The sequence below is a fragment of the Labrus mixtus genome, chromosome 6 (genome assembly GCF_963584025.1).
Source record: "Labrus mixtus chromosome 6, fLabMix1.1, whole genome shotgun sequence".
NCBI classification, from domain to species: domain Eukaryota; kingdom Metazoa; phylum Chordata; class Actinopteri; order Labriformes; family Labridae; genus Labrus; species Labrus mixtus.
Window position 1 is genome coordinate 27,171,070 of NC_083617.1, and position 9,665 is coordinate 27,180,734.

Genomic DNA, 9,665 nt, shown 5'->3' on the forward strand with positions numbered 1-9,665 from the left:
GGGGGTCTCAGATCCTGACAATCCAACAAGTAAGAAATAAAAAAGTATACCTACAACAAGTTCTGCATACACATACACATTAGAATCTGTAGGCAGGGGCCAGGTGTTGATAGTGGAACTTCTGTTTGTTGTTCTGGTCTTTTTTGTAGACCAAGTTTTATCCTCCACACGTGTTTCTCCAGGCTTTGACTGTTTGTAGTTGAACAGTCCAAGTAGACATGAGACTTGTCTTAGTTGGACTGTAAACAAAAGCAATACAAAGAAGAAATTTGTCTTTGCAAGAAGTCATTTATTGCTACCTGCTGGCTTCTCTCTGAAGCTCTGAAAAGTTGGCCATCACTCACAGAGACTGTGTTGTTGTTTCAGACGTTAGCTAATGGCTTCTAAAATTGCACCTTTAGAAATGCTTTCACTCAGTGTGTGTGTGTGTGTGTGTGTGTGTGTGTGTGTGTGTGTGTGTGTGTGTGTGTGTGTGTGTGTGTGTGTGTGTGTGTGTGTGTGTGTGTGTGTGTGTGTGTGTGTGTGTGTGTGTGTGTGTGTGTGTGTGTGTGTGTGTGTGTGTGTGTGTGTGTGTCCGGTGAACTTGTAAAGTTCACAGGAAAGTAAGGTGAAATATCCCATGGATCATTCATGTCTTTACGGTCCTGTTGTTAAAACGATGGCATACTCTCTCCTGAGCTGCCCTGATTAATAAAACATGTTTGTCTAGCGCTCACTTGCAACATGTCTGCAGGTCGCTCATGTTCCCCGTTTCCAAAGAACAAACGCTCAATATTTGGAGAGGCTTAATCTGTGATTCCACAATCCACATGTTTGTATAGCGCAGGAATGAATGTCTCTTCTGGCCAGTGTTCCTGTGCATGCCCTTTCTTCATGTCTTATGTATGTCATCCGTCTACTTGACTGAAGTGGTCCATGTTACAACTTGTTGCTGGTGACCTGGGGGAGGGCGGCTGTGTAGCTGTAACAATTACATCCAGGTTATCAGGTGATCAGGATCAGGTAATCCCTCTTTAACCAGTAGTAAAGGCACTGGTCCTCTCAGCAATGGTTCTGTAGGTCACCCCCGCCACAAACCAATGGCTGTACTGGTCTCCAGCGTCTAACGGGTCACTGGTTCCCTCGTGTCTCACCAGTGTTTCTACAGGTTCCTTTGCCTTGAACCAGGTATTCTACAGGTCCCCAGCTTCTAATTCTTGTTTGCACAGGATGGCTGGCCTCTAACCAGCAGAAATACAGGACCCCCAGATTCTAACCAGTTTTTGAACAGGATCCTTGAGTTCCTTGAATCAGTTGTTATACCGTCCAGAGGCCTCTGACCAGTAATTATACAGATCCCGAGCCACCAACCGGCGGGTCCCTGGCGTTTCAAGCTGTTAAAAATCAGTAGTTACACAAGTCCTCCAGCATTATACAGGTCACCCCAGTCATAAAAACTGTGTTTGAGTAGGTCTCCAGGCTTTAACGCTTGTTTATCTATCCATTAGATACGTATACTTGGGCCGTGTAACCAGTCAGAAAGCCCCCCCCCCCCAGCCTTACCATGCAATACAACCTTTCAGGGATGGTGATGAAGTAATACAAATCTTCAGCATGTTATCTAAATTAAAACCTTTGAGATGTGGATGTGATTGTCATATGTCAGGCATTTAAATTTGTACTAGTCGCTAAGTTACCATGGCAACTTCCATCATGAGTTTGCTTCAACACAATAAATGTTTGTGTGATTGTATAGATAGGACAGTGGGTAGAGTCAGAAATCGTGGAGCGAGGGGGCGCAGCAGCCTAGTGGTTAGTGTGTGCGCCCCATGTACGGAGGCTGTAGTCCACCAAGCGGGCAGCCCAGGTTCACATTCGACCTGTGGCTCCTTTCCTGCATGTCATTCCCCACTCTCTCTCTCTTCCTGATTTCTGACTATCCGCTGTCCTGTCTCAAAATAAAGGCATAAAAGCCCCCCAAAAAATAGAAAGTGTGAGGAAAGACATGCAGGAACGGAGCCACAGGTCGAATTCAAACCTGGGCCACCCGCCTAGAAGACTTAAGGCTACGCACTAACCACTAGGCTACCGGGGCTGCACAATAAATGTCTTTTAAAGCTGAAATAAAGTCTGTTTTTTACTCAGGTCGAGGAGATCCATCCGGGATATTCCAAATTAAACTTTGTGTTTCTCGCAAAGGTCAGTACCACATGTTTTGAGACCACGATGTGCTGTTGTTGCATTGCTCTGACTGTTGTTTGTCCTTGTGTTTGACAGTGCTACAAAGACCTCGGGCAGAGGGAGAGTGCAAGGAAGATGTGTGAAGCTGCAAGTTCAATGAAAGCTGAGTCCAAAGAGGTTTGACTTTCTCCCTGTCCTGATCCATTACTGCACTCATATCTGACTCACTCTCTTTCTCAGTAAGGGTTTTCATATGAAAATGTTTTTTGTTCCTCAGAATGAAGAGGCACAAAAGGAGCTGGATGTCCTCTGCCCGGCTTTGGGAGTGTGACCTCAGCAGCAGGCGACGTATTTTCCATATGCTGCTGATGGCGTGAATGTGTGCGAGCATTTGTTTCTAGTGTTTATTCAGACGCCATCATGATGATTCACTCTGTGAGTGGAGGGTGCTGTGAGTGTTGATGTTACCACATTCAGACCTGTCCTCTGTGGTTTTAAATCAGAACTTGTTTTCTTTTTTTTCTGTTTTTCTTTTTGATATTTTAAAAACAAACCTTTCTTGTCTGGTTGTATAAAATCGGATAGCTAATAGGTTTTCCCTCTCTAATCTAATCAAGTAAATGAAACTGGAATAATCATTATAGTAAACAACTTCTGATCGTAGCTTCTATATCTAGCAGGTTTGTATATTCTCAGTGGCTGTGTGTGCAGCAGCAGCAGCAGCGTGTAGCAGACAGCCTCTCAGGTGGCTGTGCTGACACTAAAGTGTGTCTCCAGGATACCTTGAAAACAAAAACGTGACACTCTTAAGGTGACCCACAGGACTCTCTGTTCTTCCTCTTCCGTCCTGTTTTCTTTTTTTTTTTTGTTACGTCTCCAGAGAAACATTTAAGAGGCAATAACAAAAAATATCATCAGACAATGGTGCACCCAAACACGGATGTAAGAATGCCCTGACCTCAGAGCGACCTCTTCACCCTGCCTTCAGTCAGAACAACGTCAGCGCTCCCTGACTACATTTACAAAAGCTAGAATACTTCAGGACAGTCTGACCCGAGGTGGTCTTGTCCACACATGTCCTTCGCAGCGGGAGATTTTCCCTCTCAGTTGACATGATTTAAAAAAGATCTTCATAAATCAAAGATGGTGGACGAAGCGACAGCCTGACCCTTTAATGACAGTTTTGCCTTTAAATCACTGCTGCGTGTCAACGGTAAAATGGAGCAGAACAGACATGGCAGCTTCCTTCTGTGCATGACGATCGCACCGGTCGTGTGTCGTTTGCAGGATACACTTCACTTTTACTCGAGGGCTGGCAGGGAACAGTCAGGGTGGAGTCATAACTGCAGTGCTGATACTGAAGTGTATCCACGGGATGCCAGGTTTTATGTTCGAAAACGGCAATACATTTTTAGAGATTTATACCGAGCTCTGACTCTCACAATTTTGCGTCTTTAATTGTTTTTTTTATCTGTGGAATTTAAAGTCAGTTTTATTAAGAGGTGTATTACTACAAACATTACGTGTATCATGAGGACTTTTTCCAGGGTCACACCATTCAAACTGTTAAAGATACCTTTAAAAACTGTAATGTGCAAAGAAAGCTCCTGGTACACTGTGTGTATATCAACTGTTATACCTGATCAGGTTTAATTCAAGATTTACTCGAGTTTCAATGAATATTCAAAACAAAAAGATTGAGACCATGTGGGCCAAACTCTTCTAGTAAAAAAATCATGATTGGACTTCCTTAGTACTCCAAAGAACAAATATCATGTCATCATTTCTCGGTGTCATGGAGAGTTAAGCCAATCGCTCTGCAGTAAAACGATGATGAGTTTAAAGCAGAGGCTGCTGATCATGTTACAGTCTCAGTCTACATTCCAGCTAAAATAATGCATCTTAAAGGAAGAATATACAACTTTTTGGATTCAGTAGATGTCGCCCTTTAGCACCAGCATGAAACCAAAACAAACTGATGTTTGGCCACACCTTGGTAACCTCTGCTATTCTGAAGCCTCCGCTCTCACACATCTCCAACCTCTCTCCACTCGTGTTCGCATGAAGGAGTTATCAATTAGAACGCAACATAATTAAGCACCATTCAGCGCAAGCTGCAGACAAAATTGTCCTTGTCTCGAGCTGCGTTGTTGTGTTAGCAGGCTAATGTTAGCACACTTTGGTTAAGCTATATGTGTTATGTCACAGAATGACTGTGCTCTAAACACTTACATGACATCTTACATGAGTATGTTCTTCTTCTTTTCTCTAGTCCTTGACTAAAACAGCTTTATACACAAGGCCGTCCCGTCCATGTAAACATGAAGTAAACACGACTCTCACAACAACACAGCTGACGGGACTCGAGCTTCTCACTCATCGTAGACAGTTATGACTCAGAGACACATTTACACAGGATATATGATTTCTGCTCTATTTATGTGTACAATGTTGCACATTTGTCCTTTAAATATGATCTCATCATACTTAAAAAAAATAATGCTCAAAATAATTCATTTTATTCAAATGCATTCCTGATTATGTTCAAGTTGTGTTCACTGAATCTAGTTAAATCTTGTATGAAAAGTGAGATTTTAGCTTCTTTACTCTTGGGATTTCTTTTTAATTTAGATCCTTTAACTTAATTTATATTGTTAAAAATGGGTAAAAACTACAAGAACTTCTTATTTGTCACTTTACAGATTTGTTTTCCAGCATAACGAATGTATTTGATTTGATTCAAACAAGCCAAAGTAAGTTCAATAACCCTCAGTTATATCACACCTGACGCACTACAAAGAGACGGTACTGTATGGTTTATGACAGGCGGTGTGCACTGAATGATGAATGGTACAGGACTCTATCATTAAATCTGTGAAACAGTTTGTCATTTGTCTTGTTTGTGTGCTCGTTAGTTTGATAGCTGTTTATGAGGAATAGCCTCTGCAATTACTTTATATAAGCTGTAACTTACTATTACATTTTTTTTGTTATAAAATATATCGATCTTAATCAGCAAATATTTAACAAACAGGCTCCTGCATGACGATCAGCGGTTGTCAAGGTTTTTCCCCCACACTGAACATTTTGTGCCAAAGCAGAGAATTTGTTACCGCGTCTGATTCAGGCCAACCTGCCTCCAGTCGAGTCATGTCTCCGCATTTCTCTCCATGCCAGATCCACTATAAATGAGAGCCTCCATAATGAGCACAGGTGTTTGTTTACACAGCCATGAAAACAGATTTTATAACCCTCCTGTGTGCTCTGAAGCTCAGGCTCACACACAACGACAGCTTCTTTTTCCTTTAACATGAAGGGAACTTTGGATGTTTTATATTTATGCACAGGCATTGTATAGTATGTTCCTGCACGATTGCATCTAATCTTTTAATCTATACATGCTGGCTCAAAAGACAGGACTCCGTGTTTCATAAGAATTCAAAGGCTTCCAGACTTTCTCTCTTGAAAAGTCCAGACAGGTAGATGCTCTGACAGTTTTAATGACTCCTCACTCTTTTACTTTTTACCAGGCTATCCCTGACTGATCTCTAGTTTGGATGTTTTGTTTTGCAGAGTAGTTTGAGAAGACATAAAACATCTCGTGGGCGTCCCTAGCAAAGGTACAGCTGCATGTGAAGGCCCTGAAACACCAAGCAGACGCCAAAGTACTAGTGGCGACGAAGGCCACCTTAGCTACACTGATTAGGACCAGAGGTAGAGGACCACTATTTTTGTTGAAATATTTAAAACATTCTATTTGTTTAACCTTTTCAGAGGCAGTGAAAAAAAACGACTTGTTGGGGATTGAATTGATGTAAGGGAGTAGCTCCTCCTGGCCGAAAATCTGACAAATTGCAGGTTTTGTTAAATATATTTAACAAATTAATTCATTAGAAGTTAAATTTGAATCTAAGCTGATCTCACTGTTTCCAATCTCTTAGCAAACCAGATGCTTACATAAGACCAGTGGTTCCCAACCTTATTCCTTGGAACCTGTTTACTTGTAAATACTTGTAGAAATAGATGTTTTATGGTCCCAATCTTTTCAGGTCTGTATCAAAACACCCCGATTTTCAATTAGTACATTATGGATCCATTTAGAGATAGACTGATGACAAGGACAGTTGTGCTTTTAGGGGCGTGGCTACCCATGAATGACATGTTCGCTACAAGCGGCAACCGATGGTGTTCCAAAATGAAGCCTATGCAGGAGTGCAAAAAAGTGCAGTTCCTTAAGTGTCCACTTGGGACTGGCTCTAAAATCCCTGGTAGTTACATCCACACCTATGTTAAAATTCCCCTTTTGACAACCAAAATACCCTTTCACACCTATTTTTGGGCTGCTATGTAAAGGGACTGTCAGTATGACTTGCATTCATACACATTCATACACCGCCAATGAAGCAGCAGGAGCAACTTGGGGTTGAGTGTCTTGCCCAAGAGTTTTAATTTCCTTCTTATTGACACATGTCAAAACACACAGCATTTTCTGTGAACGTCCTTTTTCAAAATGTTATCCCAATCCATGTTCGGAAAGGAGCAGGGAGAAGAATAAATCATATATATCTTACTCAAAAGGGAAACAAGAAATATCTGATCTGTCCAATTACAATACCATGGCAACCAATACCATGGCAACATAAAACAAATCGTACAATTTAGAATCTTTGACTTCACGTCCACATACATTAGGAGGAAAAACACACAAAACACTTAACTGTTAATTTCATACAGTCTAATAATTCTCTCCTTGTACATCTTAAAGTGAAATATCCGAACATAGCTCTTCAAATCATTATTTAAAGATGAAAAAACAGCAGAAGCTGGGGATCGAACCCCCGACCTTCCATTTGAGGGACGACCGACTGAAATGCTGAGCCCCAGCTGCCCCATAGTTCATGTTTTTATCAGCACACTCTGTACAGGGGATACTTGTTATTCATCTGTTTTGTTTTTTAATGAAGGGTGAGAGTTATGCATAATTCGGGGCGTGGCTTATTTGACTTCAAGCAGATGCGTTGAAGCTGTGTGCCAGGAGGCTTAAGGCCCGCCTCAACACATCCTCTTTGCCTGTAACTACTGAAGGTGAGGTTGAGAGCATTTTCAATACGGCAACCGCCATCACTGAGCTTCAAAAGTGGATGAAGTCACTGAGACCAGGATGGAAGTCATCGCTCAGTCTTCTGCGTATATAATGCCTCCAAAATGAGAACATCTTGACGTCCATGTATTATGCACACCAAGTGGTGATGTTTCAATTCTATAATATGTAAACTGATTTTAGAGGGTAAATTACTGATTTCCTTTGTCTTTCTTATTTTGTTCTGTTCTTACCTGAACACGGCCCCCTTTGCAAAGAGCAGACTTGACCTGGTCTCGATGTATCTTCAGATTCAGCTGAGATCTCAGAGCTATTGTTCCTTTCATTCCTGAGCTCCTATCAGTCAGTGACCTTCTCTGAGAACATCACATCTGTACCATCAGCCAACATTCACCCAGATCTGTGTGTGTCCCTCCATTGTCTCTCTCTCTCTCTGTTACACAACCTGCTGTATGTTCAAGCTGTACACATGTACATGTTTTATAATCAGCCAGAGACATTTATGCTGATCTGTTAATGCCGTCCTGACAGGTCTAAGCTGTAGAGACGTAGAATGAGTGGTATCAATGCATGTGGTATCTCATCTTTCTCAGCAGGCATATCCCACCACTGCCTTTCTCCTCATACAGGGCACATGCTTAACTGTGCAAGATATGACATTACTCCAATAATCCTCCGCTTTACAAGCAGATATTCTCGTTTTCTTAGTGTTACATGTTGCAGATTAAGACAGGAATACTTGCTTCCTCCTGCAGCTTCCTGTAATGTAAGAAGATAAACATAACAAAAGCAATCACTCCCTGGAGGCTGATAGTGTCTGCTGTTATAACTCGAGTCATTATCCCTCTGAGTCTGGGACATAAACCATGACAATGTCAGCCTTTTTTTTTGTCCTTTTTAGGTCATATTTGTTGATTACTTTGACTCCTTTATTTGCAATAAGGAGGATGCTCAAACTTCCTCTACTGATTCCTAAAGATTACAGCGTTCCTGCCCATGACTTCCTTGGAACTATTTAGTCTCCAGATTTAATTTTGATTTTTGATTTTAATTGTAAGGAGAACAGAGCTGTATCAGTAATCATCTACAGAAGTTTTTATCTCAGTTTGTCACGCACTCTGAGAGTAGGCAGGCTGGTTGGCTGCATGGACAGGATGTTCTGGCAGGGTGAGATAAAACGCAGTGCAGGGGAAAGGGATCTCCCAAACACTTCCCTTTTGTTCCCACCTGACATGGCAACCTGCCAGGTGCTCACTACAGACAGAGAGAGAGTGTGTATGAAGGGCTCGTCACACGGCTGTCAAATCTTCAGAGCACTTCAAACAAACCTACGAGAACATAATATATACCCTTCTTTAGTCAGAAAACTTCAAATGTCCTCAACATTTCACCTTGAGCTTGTTTAAGTAAAATAAATCAGCATGAAACAAAAAGTTTCATTAAAGTGTCCGTTTATTATGTTTCGGTACATCGTCATTCAGGCAGAAATACTCACAGGAGCAACGTCACACCTGCAGGTACAGTTTGTGTAGTCCAAAGCTTGAAGGAGGAGTTATGAATGTTTAAAGGTTTTACAGTTCCACATCAGAAGCATATGAGGTAAAGACGCTGTGAATGTTTGGCTTTGAGGAGCTTCTTGACCTCCGGCTTGTCGTTATTCACTCATCACTTTCAGCTTTTTTAAATCAGTTGCTTTCCTGCATTTTACACCCTATTATTGTCTCTAATAGGTGATATTATGCAGTATTTTAGAGCATGTCTTGGATGTCTGATGACGAGAACATGACTCCTGCAGTGGATGAGTTTTAAAAAGACCATGCAGGACTGTCATGTTTTCATCATTGTACACTATCTGTAGAATGCTGTGTGTCAGGGTTTTAGTTTAACTGTGTTCAATCTATGGATTTATTGCAATGACATACTCTAATATTCTAATATTGATGAAACCATGCCAGCTCACACTTCCTTGAGGTGACCTCAGGATGTCGTTCATCCAAACAGAATGTGCTTCTGCATCAAAATCCTGCATTGCAATTAAACCAATCACAGCCCTCTCTTATAGATCCTGCTGTGCTTCACTAAGCTTCTAAAATGAATTTGGTACAAATTAAGAAAATCAAATCAATTACTAGACACACACTTCATTAGTTTACATGATAAGTCATTTCCTGGAAAAACTACACTGGTAACTACTCTCACTGCAGATCAAACACCTAGCTGTGGGAGTGTCACCCACCTGGGGGAGGAGTTACTGCCCTTTGTGATGTCACAAAGGGAAAATCTCTAAACGGCCTGTTAGAGCACACATTTTTAGAAAAGTGGAGCAGGCAAAAGACGGAGAGGATGGACTTTTCTGATCATTGGGGGTTTTTTAGACAGACTAGAGACACTTATTAGTGTTAGA

At 41.5% G+C, this 9,665-nt stretch overlaps 2 protein-coding genes across 5 annotated transcripts in view; one reads left to right on the forward strand and one right to left on the reverse strand.

Annotated features, from left to right (window-relative positions):
* Nucleotides 1–5,045, forward strand: part of LOC132975889 (regulator of microtubule dynamics protein 2) — a 39,053-nt gene extending 34,008 nt beyond the window's left edge. For all 4 annotated transcript variants that reach the window (XM_061040747.1, XM_061040746.1, XM_061040742.1 and 1 more), the window contains 3 exons: nucleotides 2,125–2,178; nucleotides 2,257–2,337; nucleotides 2,438–5,045. In XM_061040747.1, the coding sequence (XP_060896730.1) occupies nucleotides 2,125–2,178; nucleotides 2,257–2,337; nucleotides 2,438–2,491 (189 nt within the window). In that variant the 3' untranslated portion in view covers nucleotides 2,492–5,045. The remainder of the gene's footprint in view (nucleotides 1–2,124; nucleotides 2,179–2,256; nucleotides 2,338–2,437) is intronic.
* A 3,650-nt stretch (nucleotides 5,046–8,695) lies between these two features.
* The window catches only part of LOC132975891 (cytochrome P450 1B1), a 7,039-nt gene continuing 6,069 nt past the window's right edge, over nucleotides 8,696–9,665 (reverse strand). The window contains exon 3 of the mRNA XM_061040748.1: nucleotides 8,696–9,665. This exon is cut by the window's right edge and continues 2,043 nt beyond it. The gene's annotated coding sequence lies outside the window, so the exon portion shown is untranslated.